Raw genomic sequence first — 22189 nt, forward strand, 5'->3', positions numbered from 1 at the left:
AGCCTGTCATTTAAAGCTGTCCACCCTTAATTATGCCTATATGCCCATAGGGATTGACTCACTCCTGTAGTCAGCCTCAAGTGGCCGCTCAAAGGACTACAGTTTTTGGCATATCCATGTTGGCTTCATTTTTCAACCCTGGAGGTTTCCGCTTGGTAACCAGTAAAAAATATTGCTGGCAGTTAACCGATTAACAGTTAACCACTGACATTCCTTTACTCCTCACGATGCATTAGTGCACACATGAACACAAACTGTACACACATGGCCACTCCCTCCGACATCCTCCTGTCAGCAGTTCTCCAGCTCTCTCCGTAGAGAATCCCATTCTGCTGACGCTAACATATAATCAATGTGCTTCAGTCGGAGTGACCTACGACCACTCAGACTCTCACTCACACGTGGACAAGAAGCCCCCTCTTGTTCCTGCTGTGCATACATACACATAATCTGCTAAAAGCTACCATCAGCAGCCTCCTCTCCATCACGATTGTCAGCACAGTGATCTATGTGTGTTTGTGAGCTGCCTTATGAGTGACACCAGGAGGCAGAAATGGTCACTTCACGCCCACCATTCTCCAGCTGTTGTTTTCCTCAGCGCACGCATGACAGACTGAATGTTACTCAAAACTTCAACAGCAATATGAGCTATTAACTGTGAAATCCTGCCTCTCTTAAAACAAAAGCAGGGCGTCTTACATCATGCTGTGTGTCACTTTTCTGTGTTGCTAGGATAGAACATGCAGAATTCCCTCTGCATGTGAGTCAGCGTGAGCGTGAAGTCAGCACAGCATCATGTAATGTGTGAGAGCATGACTGGATATTTTAGGAACTTTCGGTGGATGATTAGTTTGAATAAAATCTCCTCTCTTCTCTCTGTGTTTGTCTGTGTGTGTGGTGGTTTTGGTGATGGTGGCGTGGGATGTGTTTGTCATTGTGTATTGTGGTGGCGTGCCTGTGTGTGCAGATCTCCGACGCCCTTCAGGAGAGCTACGCTACGTCAGCGCTGTGGCGGTTCCTCAGCCTGGGCTATGCCCTCATGCTCTGTCCCTTCATCATCGTCCTGGGGGGCATGTTTTTCCTGGCCACTGCGTTGTTTTTCCTGGATGACCGGGAGAAGGCCGAGAAACAGTAAGTGACTCAGACGTTGTTTGAATAACTCATCATTATTTCATTTGTTATTAAGTCATTCATTCTTTAAATATTTAAGACATGCTTGAGATGTCCTCCACTGACTCTCTGAGTAAGAGCTCCAAAAATCCAAACAATCCACCTCAGAGCAAGAGGCTGAAGAAGGAGCAATGATCTTGGTGTTATTCTGAGCATAGATAAAGAAACATAGATGCCTCATAAAATGTTTGGCTAATGATTTTTTTTTTTTTTTGGACCAATGCGGAAGTTAGCGTCACCCAGTTCCCTTGTCAAAAAGCCTATTGGATTTTGTGTTCTTGCCGAAAATAAGCTCTGTGGCAAATAAAAGTTTGATACTTACACGTTTTGTTAAGCAAGATAATTTTCATTTAGGATAAAAAGCACTATAACATTTGTATTTCTCAACCAACTGCAATGATTCATTTTTATATTCATGAGTTTATGATCTAGTAGGAAAAAAGTTTTGCCTCCAGTTAATTAGAAGCTTTATTTTAATGCTATAATTGCTGCTTGATGCTCAAAAGAGGAGTGTGTGTTAGGGTTACATGAACTAAATAACCAAGGTGGTGGAAAATAATTTATTGTAATTAGGAATTATAAAAGCTCATGTTTGTAAATCATGGATTTGGCTTGTTTTCCTGCAAGTCTTGCTCTCTGTAATATGGCGGTGATGTTGACGTATCACTGCAGCCGACTGACACAGTCAGTGTCTACATATATATGATTCTGAGTCATACAAACACAAAGGTGTCAGAAATCTGGAGAATGCTATACTCTTTACCCAAGTGTTGGAGTTTGACGTGTCTGGGTCAAGTAGCCCAGTGGTGCCAACAACGGTGCCAACCCTGCTAGACTCAGAAATGCCCGAGAGCCAATAGAAAGTCCCAGTCAGCTAAAAGTTCTCTGGAGCTGACACAAGCTGTTCTGGCCATGAATTTCTTTAAGTGTGCTTACTTAGACTTTTACCAGCTACCGCCCCGTCTTATTCATGCATTCATAGTTTCCTCTTTGAAGCACAAAAAACGTGAAACCCAGAGGGCACGGTAGCTGGTCATGGCCTTAAAAGGCTAAAACAAACACACTCATCCTCTTTGAGATGGTGAGACATGACTTCTTGTTTCTTTCTGACTATTTTTTCCCACTTTTTTATCACATTGACTTACTCCCCTGGTACCAGCGCCCTCAGAAATGACTTCCTTCCTGTTGAAGATGAGGGACATTTTTAGACAGGATGGCAGTCTGATGTCTGACGTCTGTCTGCAGTCGCCTTGTCTTCACCCTGTGGAGTTGGTCGCTTGTTGTTCCCACGCCAGTACCCCTCAGAAAGAAGAGAATTTAGTGCACATTAAGCCCATTTGTAGTCACATGTACTGTGATTTTTAGAAAGATTTACAAAAGAAATGTGGAAACTGAACTTCAAGTTTCAGTTTATAATCCTGGGTACAAGCTACTATTCAGGCTGTTAATATGTCCTCTGTGTAATGTTAATAGCTTTAAAGAGGTGTCTGCAAAGGCACCACTAAGCCGTGCTGTGGCCCCTGTTGGGTTTGCTCCAGGAAAAAAAGGGAAGAAATGCGAAACAATGACTAAAAGAAAAGTCACACTCTTGCCGCCGTGCCAGTAATAGATACTAGTTTGTGGTCCAATGTGTGGCGCAAGCTATCTCACCACATTATTGCACAGTGTGGGCAGATGGCACATGTTCACTCAAACTATATGTAACCGCAGCCCTTTGACTTTCACACTGCATGCTCTAGGGCAAAGCTAATAGAGCAACAGATGGAGTGAAAAAAAAAGTCTCAGATATGAAACAGAGACACTTGGAGGCATTGATGTTATTCCTGTACGTGCTTTTTCAAAAAATCCTTAACATACATGTGTGAGGGCTGGCTTCATTTCAAAGCCAATACACCATCTTAACTTTTGGTGTTTTACTGTATTATCCACAGAAGTCTCCTCCTCTCCAAAACAAACAGACCAGATTATTTAAACTGGTACAAAAATTGAATAAAGTTGTTTCACGTTAGAAAATTTGTGTGTCCCCAGTGCTGTTTGACTTGCCACAGAGGAGCTGCTAGCCCAGTTCCTGCAGATTTGTGCTCACCTTTTTTCCCTGATAACTTAACATCCAGATGTTCAGAAGGTTTTTAGCAGAGGTTTCTTTCTCTCCAGACCAGGTGCTTTAAATTGATAAAAACCCTAAATAAAGCAGTTTCATGTTAAAAATCCGTGTTTCTCTGATGCTGTTCAGCATGCTAACGTTTGCTCAGCTTGTTTGTCTCGTAATTTAAGATCCAGCCATTCAGTAAGTTTTTACCAGAAGCCAAATTATCTGTAGATCATGTGATGTGGTCCATGGTCAGGATGGTTTGTGCAATTGTATGTCCAATGTGTGGGTTTCGTGAGTGGAAATGAATCGCATCGTATCGTATCGTATCGTATCGTATCATATCTTCCTCTCCAAAACAGACTGGTATAAAAACTGAATAAAGCAGTTTCACATCACAAATCAGTGTCTGGTTGGCATGAACTGGACATTTGCTCAGCTTGTTTCTCTGGTCATTTAAGATCCAGACATACAGTGACTAAAATCTTTAATCTGGTTAAAGCATATAGATAAAAACCACCAAGATCTAAAAAGTGTATCTTAAAAATGTGACTTAAAACTGGATAGAAAATCAATTAATGACAGCTCCTGGCAGACAACCACAACCCTGACTTAAACACAAATGGGATATGACACCACTGCAACGCTACAGTGAGCAGATGACACAAACTATGTCCTCGTTGAAAATTACAGTTTACTCTGGGGTTGAGTATTGTAGGCATTGTCTGAGATAATGTAAGTACACAGCTCAACAAAATATATGACTTTGGTCGAGTCTTTTTGTAGACATTTTAATGCAGAAAAGTTAGTGTACACAGCTGTCAGGATGCAGACCACTCTTTGAGACCAACAAACAACAACACTGCTTGTTTTTTAGCAGGACATCGCAGCATTTCCAGCTGCAATTGTGGCACCAAACTCGGGTGTGTCAACAACCAAGTGGTTTTTGGGCTTACGCATGTCAAACATGCCTGTGGTTAATGCCACATGTTAACCACAGCGTTGTTGAAATGTAAAGAAAAGTAAGGTTTCGACATATCCGCCTCACAATAACATGCAAATGTTACATATCTGTGGTTTGCAGAAATGTACAATGCCAACATCTGGTCTGGCGATTCAGTTCATTCATGCATCCAGTGCAAGTGCATGTTTAAATTTGATGTCAGGACTTTATGCAGAGAATACACTCAAAAACGTATGAAATACTTATTCTCCTGTTTTACTTAAATACATTTCTGTATCTACCAAAGATCTGCCCGATAACAGAGTCCATGTTCACCTCTACTTTGTGTGTGTGCCTGACCTATAGATGAGTTAATCATACACAGGCTTGTCAGATTACATCCAGGTGTACATATGTAAAGTAAACATAGCATTGCATTCCTCACATAGTATACCAAAGGCCTCTACAGAACTGTACAGATATGTACTTCACATCCCGAGGAAGAAAAATCTCAAACTTAAACAGCAGCAGCTGTTATGTAACAAGCTGCAAACAGCACCTCAGGGACCAAGAAAGATGACAACATCCACAACTTTGTACAATTAGGGTTGCCTCATGTCTGTGATATTTATAGATTCCATTCACGCTATAAAACCCCCAATTTATAAATTCCCTGTGACTTTACAGAGCGCTTTGTGACTTTTTTTCCCCCCCTCTGAGTGTGTCCTCAGATACTCAGCACTATTTTTAAAATGCGCGGAGCCGAATGAGTTACTCACTGGAGCGCGCCTTTCTATTTCCAGCCTTAAAGAGTGCTTTATTATTTCTAGGTTGTTAGCTTTTTTGGGCTGCAGGGTTGCCATTAATAGCTCAGGTTCAGTGCGTGTGTCCCCCCCCCTCCCACGCATTCACCCAGTCCACATTTACACTTAGTGATGTGTGAGAGCAGAACTGTCTCATCTGCAATGCCAGTGCGCCTTGACAATACTGATTCAGTGTGGGTCAAGGCAGGCTGAGCACTGCAGCCTGGAGGACCAGCACATTTGACAGACCGAGGAAGACAGTTAGCATGTGATGAGTGAAATTAGAGGAAACTGCTGGAAAAAGAGAGTAATAAAGGTTGAGTGTGGTTTAAGAAGACCTGTCTGAAAGTATCTGTGCATGTCTAATCCCTGAAACCATTCCTCTCTCCTCAGGTTGAGCCAGCTGACACGGCCACCCTCTTCAGTCAAGGTATGACCAGGTAAATTGCCTTTTCTCCTAAAGACGCTTTTACACTTAAGTGCTTTTCACAGCAGCAGTTTAAGTGGTTATTAACAAAGAGATGGTCTTGGAACATTAACATTTATAGGGCTCTCTTCTCATTACCTGGGAAGCATCATGTTGAGCTCCTCTCATTAGAAGGAACAACGATAAGATAAAAGAAGTTTTGTTAGGACTTAAAAGACACTTTGACCTGAGACTATCCAGAGCTTTAAGGGTAATTTCAGTATTTTTTTAAACTGGTCCAGTATTGAGTGAGAGCACTGCAGCCAGCAGCTGCAAAACAGGCTGCAATATAACCACTCAGGCCATCTGCACCGTCATTTTTCACTAAGAGTGCTTGATTTTGCCACTGATAGGCTCAGATTGTTATTACAAGTTTCTGACTACAGATAGACTTTTTGTCAAAGAGTCAGATCTTGTTTGTTTCACCAGAACAGCCCCAAAATCATCATTGTCAAACTCACCAGACTCCATTTAAAAAAAACTTTAATTTAAGCATGTATAGAGCCATCATAATTTAACATTTAACTGGGTCAATTAGGGGTTTATTTTAACAAAACCAGAGTTGGTTATTGTTGAAACAGTCAAAAGATGAAGCAAGATGTTGTTTGTGAGTTTTAATTTGTTTCTGTCGACTTCGAATGAAGTGTTTTTTTACAATGATAAAATTATTGTTTATTTAAATGGAGTCTGATGTGTTTGGCAGTAGTGATTTAGGGGCTGTTTCTCATTAAACAAGAAGGATCTTACTCTTTAATGTTCTATCTCTGTGGAGATCCTTTTCATAATGTTGTCAGACATTTGTAATAAAAATATGAGCCTGTCAGTGGCAAAAACAAGAAATTGACGGTGCGCAATTGCCAATTAAGGTTACATTGCAGCCTGTTTGGCTGCTGTTGACTGCAACCCTCTCACTCAATACTTGACAAATTCCAGTAGTTGTTGTGTCTGTTAGTCACTTAGACACAAAAACATGGGAAAACAAGGTCCAGGTTAAAAAATACGGAAGTCACCCTTTAATGACAGCCTAAATTCTGGATGTGATAAATGCTAACATACCCAAATGATTGATCTATGATCCATTTCCCGTCCCATTGTGCTCGGGGGAGTGTTATGGCATTCTTGGAGTGGTGGTTATTTGACCAGCTATCTGGCATCTTATCAAGACCTGAGCTGCCTTCCCTCCTTCCTGCCTTTATCAGACTCACACACAGTACAAAACCTCTCTAATTATTAACTGAGGAAAGAAAAGACAATTCTTGGCAGCACACCAGCCGACTTTGCACTGTAGGACAATGGGGGGCTACTGTAGTTGCCGGTAAAGAATAACAAGATTAAACTCTGATTCACTGATTAGAGGGACAAGGAATCTGTTGTGACTTATTTGTAAAGGTTATCATGTTTAGCAGAAAGGTCAAGGTTTTACCCCTTCCTAATCACTGCTTTATAACCCTGTCTGCGTTTATTTGTCCTACAAACATTCATCAAAATACTGTATGTACACAGAGTGGAAAAAAATAGGTCATGCATGCGTGTGTACTGCTGAGTTTAGTATCACCACATCCTGATAATGCTCTGCGTGCGTCTTCAGTGGGAAATGTAGAAGGTCGGAGTGATAACTGTACGACAAACTAATTACTCAGTCGCTTTTCTAAAAATAGTTTACTCAGTTTATTTCTCGGTTTCCAAGGAATAAAATATGTCAACAAAGGTTTGATCATGAGCTCACTACTCGGGTTTTTCATGATAAAATTGCACCAACTTGCGAAAACCAGGAAATTGAGGTGTGTGGGATTTCTGTTAGATTTCAGTTCAGGAAGCGGAGTGTTCTGCCAGTTGCAGCTCCCTGCAGTATTTGAAGGTAACACTCGACTTGGCCGAAAAACTGTGCGAAGGTGCAAATTCCTGCAGGCAGAAGACAGGATGATCCCATGAACTACAAAAAACACTTTATATCATTGCTGACTATTTTCTCAAGGGTTGATTTGCATTTTTAGATCCTTCTTGCCAATCATTTTTGGTTCATATGGTCATGAAAAACCTGGAAAAGTCATGGAATTTGTAAATAGGAATTTGCAGGTCTAGAATACATCCAGAAAGTTTTAAAAAAGTAATAGAAATGTGTTTTACAGACACCTGCATAAGACAGTATGTGTGGCTCAGTTAAGGTTGACTGAGACATCACGTTATGCCATTCCCTGCATGGGTAACGTCAGACTTCAACCTGAGTTGCGCCATGTTCTTTGACGAGATGTAAGTTCATGCAACACCAAGAAAATATCGATTAAATAATGTCTGGCTTTACTTGAACAAGTATAAGGCATGGCTTGAGAAAGACCAGGACCCAGGAAGGCAGAGTTTGTAGCAAAATTTTTGACATTTTTAACATGGGAGAGGAAGCGCTAGCTAGCCATGCTAAGCATTTCAGTTCCCATCACCAGCTTTTTTACCCTGGTGAGCAACATGACGACCGCTGCCAGCTGCGCGGCTTCCCTCTGGTCCACTGGCAGACAAGGGACCATTTCGGATACTGTGTCCAGAAACGAAGCCCTAAATGCAGATGTATTGTCGGCACTAAAGGTGGCTAATTCTCGTTATTCTCTCCCAAAACACAAGCCAGCCTTTTTTAGGTCATGTTCACCGAGAACCAGATAGCTGCCAATGAGCAATGCTCATTTACATTTACTTTTTCACATCCTCCATATTTTAAGAAGCAGACTGGTAAATTTCAACATGGGTTTTTATTCACATTTTCCATGCATGCACAGAGGTTTCAGAGAATGTATGGTCATTAAAGTCATAGAAAAGTCATGGAAATTTCTTGGTAAAAATGGGTATGAACCCTAAACGTTAGCTTCCACTGATTTCACTTTGGAATAAAACAACTATTTTTAGGGGCATCCTGATGTTCTATTTATTGATCAAAAGTCAGTCATGACCACTGTAAAGAACATTTTCCTTTTTGCATTCAAGGACTCTGATATCTGACATTTTAGCATCGGCTGATGAAAAGCATTCAGGGTTCAAGGTCCAGCTTTATTGTCTCATTGTGCAGAGCTGTATTGAATAACAATATGGAATTGGACACAGTGGTGGGAAGGGTACTGAAAGTCTACACTCAAGTAAATTACTCCCATAAAAAATGGCTCTAGTAAAAGTGAAAAAAAGTACCTGGTTAATAAATTACTCAAAGTGCAAGTAACTCTTCATTTTAGTATTTTTTTGGGGTGTGCAAAATTCTAGCAGTAGCTTATTCCTTGGTTCTGGCTGTCATTTTTCTTTTTCCAATTCATTTTAACTGAGTGCCACAGGAGTTGATTGGAGGGTGATTGAGAACACCTGCTGCACAGGGTGTGGGGACTGATTCCAAAGTAAGAATTGAGAGCAGCTTGGTGCATTTCTCCTCTGGGCCAATCAGGGTGTGATGACGCCCTTTCCCAGGGCTTAACAGAGGTGGAGAAATGCACACTCAGGGCATTCTGATCCTTCCTCAATCTAATGCAGACCTCATGTTGCAGATACTGTCAGCCAGAAACTCTGGAAACTCTTTGCCCTTTTGAGGCTTCTTTACTGTTGCTGCTCTGTTTGAAGTTGACTTTGTGCATTCTTAAACTGAGGTGGAGTAGGTCACCTGCATCAGGGCCGTCCTTAGTGTTTTCCTAGTGCTGGTTTAATATTGAAGCAGCGTTTATTTGTCATTATTATTATTAAGGAGGCATTTTTTCATTATGAAGGCTCTTGTGAGATTTGTTTCTCCAGTTGAAACCTTTTATATTATGTGGTTGGGACAGTTGGGCATTTTAACATGGGTGAGAACTGACTCGATCTTGAAAGCAGCCTCAAGTAGCAGTTTTTGGCACTTTCACATTAGCTTTCTTTTTCAGCCTCAGTGGTTGCCACTTGATTATTACCCACTTCTGATTAGACAATGAAATGCAAAGACCAAAAACGAATCTGTAAGATTGAGAAAGAAGCTAATAATTCACAAGTTCTATTACTGGAAATACAAATAATAAGCAAATAATGTGATAAAGGATCAAGTGAATTTAGTAGTTTCTTGTGTTGTTAAATATCTGAAGTTAGACAATTCTGCCAACACATTCTTACTCCGACCTCGTCACATATCAACGTTTGGTCATGTACTTTCCACGTCAAAATATGATGCGCAAGGTACTCTTGGTGCCTTGGTTGTTGATGTTCTGGGATGCTGCATCAACTTCTGCCTCTTACAGTACATGCATTGTTTGAGTTAAAAAATACACTTCCGTTTTCACAGGAAATGTACCGTTTGCATACAGACTTAGACAAAGAGTTTCAAAATAAATGCACTATGTCAGTACAACACTGCAAATTGATTTATTTTTTTCCTTCAACTACAAACGCATGTAGTTACATTTTGCAAGTCGTGGATGGGTTTAGGAAAAAAAAAGGACAGGGTTTGGGTTTACAATCTTATGGGAAGCAAACACCGGCCTCATGGGTGAAAGTCATTGGTTGTTGGACCTATCCACCACCCCTCCTGCCCGCCCTGATTGGACTTTTACATGTTTTCCCCTGACACTGTTAGGCGCCATTAATCAGTAACGGCAACTGGCTACATATCATGCAGACGTGAAAGGACGGCTTTTTTAGTTGGTGTCCAGCAACAGAAGTCACTGACCATGTCAGCAACTTCAGAGAGAGAGACTGGGTTGAATCTGCATTGCCTATAATGTGACAACAATGAGCCTGTTTCCAACACTTTGTGCTTGTCGCTGCACCACCACATAATATAGCCTAACTTTGCCCCAAAAAAGTAATAGTCTGATGGATCACCCATCACAAGCAACTTAGAAAGCTCTGCAAGTTGATTTGCATTGTGCACTGATGAATGAGAGGCAAAGGCTGTCTTGAAGGCGGGAAATCAATCAAAAAAAAAAAAAAAGTTGTGCCATGCTTTAAAAAATAGTCTGGAGAAATATCAAGGATACAAGATTTGTAGTTAATGGGCCACAATATGCAAAACCAACAGTGTGGTCTTCTCCTGCAAGTGCTGCAGTGTCATTACCACTGGCAGGGCGACATTAGCATGCACAGCTAATGACAGGTGACATGAAAGGCTCCCACACGGCTGCCACACATATTAGGTTTCAGTGGCAGTTTGTGCTCTCAGCCTGAGGGTTTCGTCAGCTCTCTGTCGCACACAGCAGCTAAAGCATTTTCTCCCTGCTGTCAAACAGGGCTAATTATAGAGAACAGTGATTACAGCTACATGAGGTCAGAGTTGAGTATGCCTGTGAACTGATCATTTCTATTCCAAAGCGAACCACCCCGATGCTTTGTGGTGATTGATTCTCAGCAAATTTGTTTTGGAGGATAATCCAATCAGTGACAGACGATATTTCCTCCCCCGAGTCTGACTCACAGATCGATACAGTTCACAGTTCATCCGCTCTCTGATGACAAGTGTTCAGTCTTCACACTAACTTTGACTACTGCTCCCAGGGGTACAACACACTGCTCTGAGATACAATTAAGAAAGAAACGTGGGTATATAGCATTGTGAAGTGCAGTGGTAGATTAAGAGGACTACATGCATTGCAGAAAAGTGTTTGGCTCTGACAAAGAGTGGAAGTGAGGGAGAGGAATTTAAAGGAGGAGAGAAGAGACACACGACTGCTGTATAAATGAGGATGAAGACAAGCAGTAATCGCCTAAGCTGTTATACATCGCAAGCTATTAATCTCCGCTGATGCAATCCCAGACGGAGATCAGATACACTGAGATCCAATTAACTTCCTCTGCAGGAGGAGCCGGCCTCCGCTGACCAGATTCACCCAACACCGCATGATAACCAGACGACATCCCCGAGCTGGGGGCTGTCAAAAGATCAGCGTGAGATCTGACAGTGGAGCTTCACACTCATTTATTCAGTATCCACAACCCCACACTACTCGAGGTGGAAGCTCTCATCACGAGGCAAAACTCTGATTTAGTCGCCGTTGTTAAAAAAACTTATATATATATATATATATATATATATATATATATATATATATATATAGTTATGATAAATCAGCATACACATGCATTCACACACACACACACACACACACACACACACACACACACAAAAGCTCTGAGTCCTCAGTCAGCAGAGTGGGTTCATGGTGACGGGGAGGGCAGGGACCACAGGCTGTGTTCACATTACAAGCAAATGTGGCCCTCATGTTTTACAAATCAGATTTTTCCAGAGCAGTGTGGACACAGAAATACGATTTTTTCCAATCAGATCTGGGCTACTTACATAGGTGGTCATAAATCTGATACTGTGAGAACAGTTATATCAGAATTCATGTGTGTTATTCCCAAACATCCATGCTTGCCTATTTGCTGTGACAGCGTTGTCGTGAGGTTGTTTCTCCATGAAACATTACATACATTACATCGCGGCCCCTCCAGTTCTTATTCCCCTCCCAGCCGCACCTACACCTCTCTCCGCAGAGGGAGCAGTAAGATTAGAGCAGATAGATAATAGAATTAGTAGGCCCAAAAGCCTGTTCCAGAGGAAAGGAACATTCAGTATAAGATCTCTTCTTCATCCATCCTACTTATCCTAAACATAACTGAACTCAAAACTGACCATTTTCTCGTACTTCTTAAATTGAGCTGCCAAAAAGTAGCCTTCCCTTGTCTCTGCCCGATCTGAATTCAAAATCTTAAAATGTTCTTTTTTCTCTCTCTCTAATCTGTATTTGTCAGAAATAATCAGCTCTTGAGATAACAGTAAGATACAAAAGAGAACTTGATTGGCTTATAAATAAGTCTGCACAGTTTCAGAAATTTGTCTCAGTCATCAAATTCAAGTCTCGTCATCGAATAGCGCTGCTTTGTCAATGATTTCAGCGTCGGACACCTGACACCAAAAGCCACCTTTCTCCGCAGTATGATACTTGGCCGGGCGGTGTTAGTTTGCATTGTAATGATATATACCCGGTCGGCAAGGACGGCACCTGTTGCATTGGTATGATACACCACTGGATGGCGTCTGGTTGAAACTCTGCTTGTCACAACTAATATAAGGAGCTGGAAAGTCCCTTTAGTGTGAGTGGGAGGGGTGGTAGATGGATCCAACAAACCGGGATCAAAATGAAGGCTTCTATGACGAGAGACAGAAATGCATATTTTTATGATTTTCTCAAGATCAATAACTTATTGTCTGAGAAATATAGTCTGCTTATCAGCTGAGCAGCATCTGACTTCTCAACATAGAATGAAACACAAAAACATGTTATGTCAGAAGAGCATATGATGGCAACTTGTTTTCCCATCTTCAGCAAACAATCATGTAACTTCAGTATCACCTGATTCAGCAGCTTTAACATGAACATAGTGCACAGAGTTTACAGTGATCAATATTAAAAATGATGAGTTAGTGTTATACAAAAAACAAGTAATTTCCCATTAAAATGACAATCTTTAGTTCACTTTTACAAAATATTCTGGCAATGAAGCTTGCTCCGCTGTGTCATTATTGTTTTTTACTAAATGCCTGTTTTGCAGATGTGTCCCAGTGCACATGTGTGCAACATTATTTGTTGCATGTGTGGCGTTCAAGTGCATAGATCCGTTCACAGTGATGTCAGATATGGATCGCTTTAAACATGAACATGAACTATCTAGGCAGCTCAGATTTGGGAGAAAAACATGGAATTAAGCAATAAGCCTTGTGCTAGGAATAGATAAAAAAAGGAGGAATGCAGTGCTGTCTTTCCAGTTGGACTGGCACAAGATCAGATTTCAAGTACAGGATTATTGTAGCCAAAACAGTTCTCGATTACTATATTATCACTATGTTTATAGACAATTTGAAGGAAAAAATCCTGCTATAGTCAAACTTATCTTTAACTTTGTTTATTGTGCATTTTGTGTTTTGTTTGGCAAATGAATTATACTCCAAATACAAATGTAGGGAGGTGGGAGTCTGTTACTACAAATGTGCAAAAGCGTGCACAAAGAGCAATTACACTTAATGGATAGTGAAAAGGCAACCAGATGGTGTTGGGGGAGAGACAAAAAGTGAAAACAGAAATAAATGATTTTAGGAGGCGCTGGATTATTTATATAATATCACCATATGTGTATAATTAATATGATATCAATATTGTGGTTATCGTCAATACCAGTATATCACAACACCCCTACTTTACAGCAAAGCATGTTTGGTCTCGTGTAGCGGACCATTCACTGGTTTCTCCATCCGCCCTCGAGTGAAACAAGTCAGATCTACAGCAATGTCAGGCCTCACGATTTGCATCATCCCAGCCAAAAACCACTACAAGTCAGTTTGATTAGAGTTTATTCTCTTGCCAGACTAGTCAGTCCTCCCCTTTGCTTCAGAAGCCAACACTCTCCACAGCACAGCAATAGTGAAGCTGCTGAGGAGGAGGGCGGCCAATCTCGCACATATCAAAGCATTCACAGCTTTAATTATCTCTATGTCACGCTGGCATTTGAGCAATTTAATTCTGAGTTTGGCTCATAAACAATTCACAGTTTACGGCAACAACTGACACTAATAATTGAGCGAAATGGTTTGTCCCAGAGAGGATTGGATCTGCAGCTACAGAAGCAAAACACATTGTTTTTGGGAATCCTCTAATCCTCCTGTTTTAAGCTATTACCCTCATTTGTATGATGTGTGGCTGTTGTTTTTTGGGAACACAGTAGTGTGTCTGCATGCATATATATGCAAGTGTGTACGTAGATGTCTATGTGTGCACACTGTGGGTCTGTGGGTGTGTGTGTGAATGTGTTTTTGGGAGTGTGAGGCATTAGCTCCGCCGTGCTCCCTGCACTAATCCCATTGTAGCAGCAGTAGTAGCTTGTGTACTGGAGCATCCAGGGCACCGTAATGACAGACTCCAAACAAACAACAGGACACACTGCCACCTCTCTCATCCAATCTCAGCGATCACAAGTGTGGCTCTGTGAACGCTTTATGGTCTAATCTCCAACTGGAGTGTCATCTTCCCCTCTGGTGTTGCATTTTCCCCTCACATGAGCTTTGCTTATGTGTATTGCAGCAGCTGGAGGCAGTTCAAAACAAACAACAAATAATAATACAGTTTTATTCTGTATATATTAGTCCATGTTAAGATTTTTGTACTCACATACATTAACTAGAGAGGCACTTGGTGCACACACACCTTCACTACGGCCAACAATCTGACCTTTTATGATATGATGTTAAAATATGGTTGTGCCTAGCCAAAGTCTCATCATCTAAGCTGTGTGTTTATTATATTTCACATATTTAAAATCCATTTGTGAAAGCCAGAAAACACTATGATGTACATGCGTAACCTGTGTACTCTAGTATTGTCTATGTTGTGTTGATGTGAAGAGGCCCAGACTGTGGATATCTTTGGAGGCGATCTCCATTAATTCCAAACAACTCTGACTGCAAGAGGGAAAAACAAATTCCTCCGTCAATTACGACCACGTAACTCGAGCCCCTCTCCCATGGAGTACAACAGCAAAAACTGTGGCCATGTTACATTCAGTTCAGTACAATAAAACACAGAAAACATACCTGACAGCAAGAGGTAAAAACAAACACGAGAGCAATGTCACTTACCTCTCCCATGGAGTACAACAGCCAAAGGGGAGAGGTAAGGCGGGAGGCACCCCTTTATAGGTGGGGTACCCCCAAAGGTGAACGTAGGGGTACAGAAACCGAGTATCAGATGTTCCACATATTGACTATGGAGGCCTGAGCGTGTCTGGTAATAACTGAAACAAATTTTGTGTCATTATAATGATATTACAAATGTTCATTTGACTTTGTTACAGATATTACTCTTGTATAACTGACCCTGTTACACATGTGTACAAATATCAAATGCTTAGACTGAAATAACACAATATGGCAGCAGTTTACAAGGAGGACATTCTTACTTTAGTCAAATTTAAATAAATGTCTGTGGTGGAGTTTATTGCAGACATGATATGTGTGTATTTACGTCTCCATAGCTATACCATAGTTCGAGGAAAAAACGTTACAGTTGTACTAGTTCTCCAGTGAAGACACCAATGCATATAATGACTGCTTTCCATATGAAGTTCGACCAACTGCATCTGGATCAGGATCAGAATCCAGTTTATTGTCATGTGGGTTTTCACATACAAGGAATTTGTTTGATGTATTGTTGCATAACATAAACATAGTAAGAGAAAATTAAATAAAAACTCTTGTCCAATGAGAACTGATCAGTTTGTTAGATGAGAGGAGCAGCTGCTGCAGAGGCGAGCAAAAGCAAAATTTTAGATTAGCACAATGAACAATTAAGTTTCACTTTCACTGCGCCTGATGTTCTGCTGCTCCATCTGTGCACAGAGTATGCTCTGCTTTCCGAGAGTGCGGTGCAGTGAATAACCAAACGGTATAAATATTCCAATAACTCTCTTAATTAATGAACAAAATCAATAAAGATTAATAAACAGTCCAGCTCCAAACTTAAAATCAATACGTGGCGCCAGCTGATGACATTGTAGCGGGCCACCACAAATAACTCCACGTGTGGGGAAACCCTGTAAGTATAGACTATAAAAGAATTATGATAAAAACAGGAAATGTTAAAACATTGTCTTTACAATATAAAACACAATATATCTGAATTATAATTAAAGAGCAGTTCAGTTTCTAGTGGTAATTTGTGCAGAAATGAGCAAAATGAATTAGAGGTTCACAGTACAAAGTATAAAATGACTGTGCAAGGATTAGTTTATGTAGTCTCTATTCTTGCAAAAATCTGCATATCTGGAGAGACAGCATCTGTGTGTTACTGTGGCTTATAGCATGCTGTACAGATCGGGGGTGTCTGCATTATACAAACTGTTATGTGTTGGTATGCTGTGTACAGGGAAATATGTAGGTCACAGGCTGGTCCTGGTGTGCAGGCGTTATCAGGAAGGTCCTAACAGATGGCTCAGGAGCTTTCGACCTCAACATTAATTACACGAGAATATCCTGTGGTGAGGCCGGACTCTAACTGCACCATTTCCTCCCCTCTCTGTCCCGCTCCCTCTTTCAGGTGACAGCCACATGAGGAGCCATATGAAGGAGCAACCAAACCCAATAAGGATGGAGATTGAAAAGTGAGGGCAGCTGATCCACTTCTTTAAAACCACATCCATGTTCTCTTCACCGCTGTCACCGCTACGATCATCCTCCTCTTGGCTCCTGCTGCTCTTCCTTTCTACACTCTGGTGGAGGCTGCTCAGAACTGGAACGAGGGAGCGTCTTGCCCCTCCTTGAAACGCCTCCAAATCACAGGTCGGTGAGAAGGCGCACAGCAGTGTGCTGAACCCGGCCGGCTGACAGCTGGTGTCCTCTTCACCTCTGTCTGCCAGGATCCACTGAACCTTCCAGGGAGGAGGTGGGGTGGCAAAATCCCCCGTGACCCCTCCAACTCCTGATGTCATACTACTGAATGCTGACCATGAACCTGCCCTGTCTGTCTGCTTGTCTGTCCAACAGTCTATCTCTATCTGTCTGTCTGTCTGTCTGTTACATCGGCTGTCAGTCTGCACCAAGTGCCATAGCGTCATTACATTCCTTCAGACTTTGCACTGACCACCGACAACCCTCATGACTTCATCACTGACTATGTTTACATGCACACTATAATTCAAATGACTTTGATTAAGCAGTTTGCATATCTCTGCCAGACAACAGAAGCAGCTGCATTTATGAACTGCAGTTTGGTGTCTCTGTTGCTCTGATGCAAATCTTCCCCAATTCATTCTGCCCTGTAAACAGACAGAAGCTGTAAATTGGAGCCAATGATGCAACTTGTTTAAATTTGCTGCAGGAATATAATTCACAAGTGGTGTTCATCTGTTTAAACAAGCCTCCAATGATAGGACTAACATCAGATTACTCTGCTAATCTGAAAGGAATACTTCGCCTGCAAAAATACCATTTGTATATCAATAATTCACCCCATGTTACAATGAATTTAGGGAAAAAAAAAACTTTGTATTTTGCACCACCCTTCACAGTGAATGGAGAATCCAAAAACGAAGAAACGTGTTTACAAACTCTCACACAACTGGTGCATCATCAAGTCTCATTTATCCAGTCACATGTTCACTATTTCCTAAATACATGCATTTTCTGTGGGGGTTCTGCAAGGACAAAGTCACGTGGTGAGTGACGCTAGCCATTGATTTACCACGTTTCATTTCGCATTGACCCCACACACTTTGTGACAGAATGCAATGTAAGTTTTTGATTGACCTTCACTGTCCACCGTCACTGTCCCAGAGGGTTCTGTGAGCTGAACGGACTAGAAATATCAGCTGTTGCTAAGTTGTTTCTAAGGTTTATCCTATTAACTGGAGATGTAACTCACATTTCCACCGCATAAGAACCTCATGGGGAACAGATTGTTCCAGGTATTAGGTATTAGGTAAACCCTCAGGTGTAAAGAGGTAAACCAAGTTATAGCTTCTGAAAAACTTCAGATTTTGATTGCAAAAAGCATAAAAATATTAGTGAATATTATTAGTTAATTCCACCACAAGTAAAAGTCCTGCGTTCAAAACCTTACATAAAAGTATGTAAGTATTATCAGCGATACTAAAAGAACTTAATGTAAAAGTACTCAAGTTTTATGGCTCGCTAAAAAGAAAATCCTAGAAGTGTATTTTCCTGCAGAGACTCTGCCCTCTGCTTGTATTTTCTTATTTTCTGTGTTTGGGACATTGATATGTATGTGTGTGTGTGTGTGTGTGTGTGTGTGTGTGTGTGTGTGTGTGTGTGTGTGTGTACCCCTGAAGCGCTCACGTGATGTCAGGGCTTTATAAAAAGGTGGCGACCAGGTGTCAGACTGTAAGCAGCAGGCATCCAAGACACACAACGACCAAAAAATACAAATATAGCGAGGCAAAACGCTAAATGAGAATGAAACTGGTGTTGGCTCTTACTTTCTTTTTCGCTGGCAAATGTGTTGACAAACAGTAACCGACAATCCTGCGTCGTACACCCTTAAACGCAAATTTCGTCCACCTTGGAGACATGCGAGAAAAACAAAGCTTTCTTCACTAATTCAACATAACACAGGGCAATTAATTGAAATCGAATGGTAATTTAGCAGGTGAAGTTTTCCTTAAATCACAGTATTAACAAGATGTACTTCAAATGTAAATACAGTGTTTACATGATGAATGCAGTATTCTCATATAACCAATGGAAGTTTGTGCTGTGCATGTAAACATAGCCGTCAAACCAAGAGCCAAAAGTGTTACTGTCTAGAGGTCAGTGAATCAGCCTTAATAATTGGAGCTTTCACATCAACAGCTGTTTCTTTTGACCCCCACATGTTGTTTTTATTTTTAGCTTTTAGCACTTAACATCAGCAAAGACAGTGCCAGATAACATGACAGAGATGAGAGATTTCTGCACATTATTTTTCACAAGATTTCTTGTAATTTTTTTTTATTTTTTATTATTATATTTTTTTGTTCTGTGTGATGTTGGATTTGAAACTGGAGGTTTCTGCCTATGATTGTTTCAGAAGGACGTTGATGCAATCCGGGCAATTTAAAGTGGACACTGGACTATATATGTTTTATAATTTATAATGCTTTTCCCAAAAGTAAATGAAATGCTACTCTTTTGACTTTTTAAGGAGTAGCACTTGTGTTTTTGTGTACACGAGAAGCAATACAAACATTTTTGAGGAAACCAACCTTTTTATCCACACTGCCTTATCAGTGAGCTAGTTTTCTCTTTAAAGGGGCAGCTTTCTGATGGTTGGTTTTGAATTTCCGGACACGACACCCACACAGTCGCTTTTAATGATGGATTCCAGTCCAATCCACACTGGTTACAATACCAGGCATTGTGAAAAGAGACCTTTCCCCCTCGCAATTGTAGATATCCCATTCCACGATTAGAAGAAAGGACCTTTGAGAAGAGCTGGAGTCACAGTCATCAGTTTATTACTGAGGGGAATCAAAATCCCAGACAGGAACAGGAAATCCTTTCGCCCCAGGTTAGACTGATGGCGAGGAATCCCCCTTTGAAACCAGACCAGCGTGTCCTCAGATGTCACAGCAGGAGCTGAAAAACTGAGTCCTCTTCAATAAATGCACCAGAGAATAACATGGAGGTTTACACACAGGGTTCCCACGGTCATGAAATTCCTGAAAAAGTTATGGAATTAGAAAAACTGTTTTCCAGGCCTGGAAATGGTCCCAAAAAATGTCGAATATTATGCAAAATACGCTCCTTGTATTACTAACTTTAAATCTAGTACTGCGCTGTCTGACTGTTGAATTGTCACAAGTGTCATATGTTACATAAAAACAAGACCAGAATTACGTCATCGCCAAGGCTATACTCCTTTTGGGGGAAAGAAACACACAGCTGTCGCATCAGGAGAGAAACAGAAAAATGTTGAAATGCTGTTGTATAGGAAGGTAACCGAGGTTTTCGCACTGAGATTTGAGCCACATAAGATACGTGAATATTCACCGTCAGTGCCATAAATCACAAATTGATGCTGGCAACAGTTTCTACTGATGGATAGCTAATGTTAGCTTGAGTGGAAGGTTGCTGCAGTCACTTTACAGTCACACAGCACAACAACGTCAGACTGTTGTCAGTTATTTTCAGACAACATTGAGTCTAATAATACCTGATGGTTCAATCAAATGTACAACAACACAGTTTATTGGGTCATTCATTCCCTTGGGTAGAAGAAGCCCGGGGGGACATGATGACAATCTACCTAAATTTCTAAAAATCAATGAATAGACATGTCCATAAAACAACTGTAACAAGAAATAACCCAGCTGGCTCCACATTTTAATATGACATCACAAAGACGTTGGACTCTTATGTTGGACAGACATTAAATGTCTAACAACACTAGAATTTCACCTTGTGTGGATGTTAATATTTTGACATTTTGCTGACGTTAGGTTTTGGCCTCCATACCTTACAACTAAATTACGTTCCTCTACATCAAAATAATGTTAGTATGAGATGTTAGCTAATGTCAAATTAAAACCAACAAAATATCAACCTCATCTGTTGTCAGTATTCTACGTTACATTGATATTGGCATTAAACGTCACCCAACCTAAATTCAACCAGATGTTACTGTCTAACAAGCTGGGAAATACAAACTTGTCAAAATTATCATCATCTAAACATACGTCAAATTGGCATCTATATGACCTTTGGTTTTCTATCCCCAAAAAGGGGCGTGGCATTGATGTTTTGTGAAGTACCCGTATGTGAAGATCTGGTCTATTGGCATATGCACCTAGTTGATGGCGGGAATGTAGAATGAGCAAGTAAAGTCACCTCGTGCTAGCAGTTTCTTTGTCTTCAAATGCCTGGGAAGTGTTATACTGCTATATAGGCTTATCCATTAATACTAAACTACTATAATAAAAAGTAAATTAAAGTTACAATAATATGGAAAAGGTCTGAAAATGTATTGGTAAAAATGTGTGGGAACCCTGTACATAAAAATAGAAGTACACAATTGATAAAACCTGGATTTGATGTCATCACTCTTTTAATCTTTAATTTAGAATCCCAGAAACAAAGCTTTAGCTAGGTGCTTGTACATACAGAGATTTACGCAAACGCTTCATTTACTTAGAAGCTACCCTGAAGGATTTTGTTGTTTATTACCTGGTGGATACAATTTTACTGAAACCTTGGAGCCACTAATGGAGTCAAAGGTTTTAAAACTGGTGCATAAAAGGGAAAAAAAGCACTTTGCAGACCTCCAAGAAAACACAGGAGGAGGAGGAGGAGGAGGATGGAGTGACCTTAGCGGAGGAATAAAGGGAAGCGTTGAGGTGGTTCTTGTAGCATCGATGTGTGAGCATGACTCACTGGCTGTGTGTGGGGTGCTGTGTGGGCTGTGTCCTTGCTGCCAGATCATTAGCTTTAGCTTCTCTCCAACTGCGTGGAGCTCTCTGAATGTGATTCTGTCCAACCTGACGTGTTTACACACCTACATCTTCTTAATGAACTAAGCTTCTTACCTTCCTTTTGTTGATTTTCTTAATGTTACCAAATGAGGTTTTTTTGTAATAACTACAATAGAGAGAGATATATATATATAGCTATATCACGCAGCAACTTTAATATATTGTAAATGATGGCTTGGATGCAATGTATTTATTTGTTTGTTACCATAATGAAGAATAATCTATAAAGGGAAGTTTAAAGTTTGAGTATACCACACTTTGTTGTATGTCGTTGGGTTAGAAAATGCCTGTTCATCCTTTTGTATCACAATGAAACAACACAATACCTTTTTACATCACAAGGATTCATCCTGTTTACTGTGATCACCGATTGGACATCTCACACATATTACACACAAAAGGAACTGCAATGTGATGGATTCAAGACAACTTATTGGTCTCATGTTTAGGGTGCAATATTTTTGCATTCATTTTTGTAGCTCTTGTAAATGTTGTGGGTTTTTTTTTTTTTAAACTGATCAAACCATTTTGCACACTTATTGTTCAGGGATTTATTTGAACCACAGCATCAACTTCGTGCTCACAGTACAGTACACATGCTGACATGCTGTCATCTGTCGTGAGAAGGGACGTTGGCTCTGGTCAGATGGGTCATGAATTGAGTTTCACTTTGCCAAATTTAGTTGATTTAGCAGCAATCCTTTAGAAGTATATAAGTC

At 40.7% G+C, this 22189-nt stretch overlaps 1 protein-coding gene across 2 annotated transcripts in view; it reads left to right on the forward strand.

The window, feature by feature from the left end:
- The window catches only part of spns2 (spinster homolog 2 (Drosophila)), a 97602-nt gene extending 75622 nt beyond the window's left edge, over nt 1-21980 (forward strand). The window contains exons 11-13 of one of the 2 annotated variants that reach the window (XM_049591879.1): nt 968-1131; nt 5399-5435; nt 16544-21980. In XM_049591879.1, coding sequence (XP_049447836.1) covers nt 968-1131; nt 5399-5435; nt 16544-16558 — 216 coding nt within the window. In that variant the 3' untranslated portion in view covers nt 16559-21980. Of the gene's footprint in view, nt 1-967; nt 1132-5398; nt 5446-16543 lie in introns of both variants that reach the window. The other variant, XM_049591880.1, reaches the window with a different exon arrangement.
- Nucleotides 21981-22189: the final 209 nt, after the last annotated feature.

The sequence above is a fragment of the Epinephelus fuscoguttatus genome, linkage group LG12 (assembly GCF_011397635.1).
Source record: "Epinephelus fuscoguttatus linkage group LG12, E.fuscoguttatus.final_Chr_v1".
Taxonomy (NCBI): Eukaryota; Metazoa; Chordata; class Actinopteri; order Perciformes; family Serranidae; genus Epinephelus; species Epinephelus fuscoguttatus.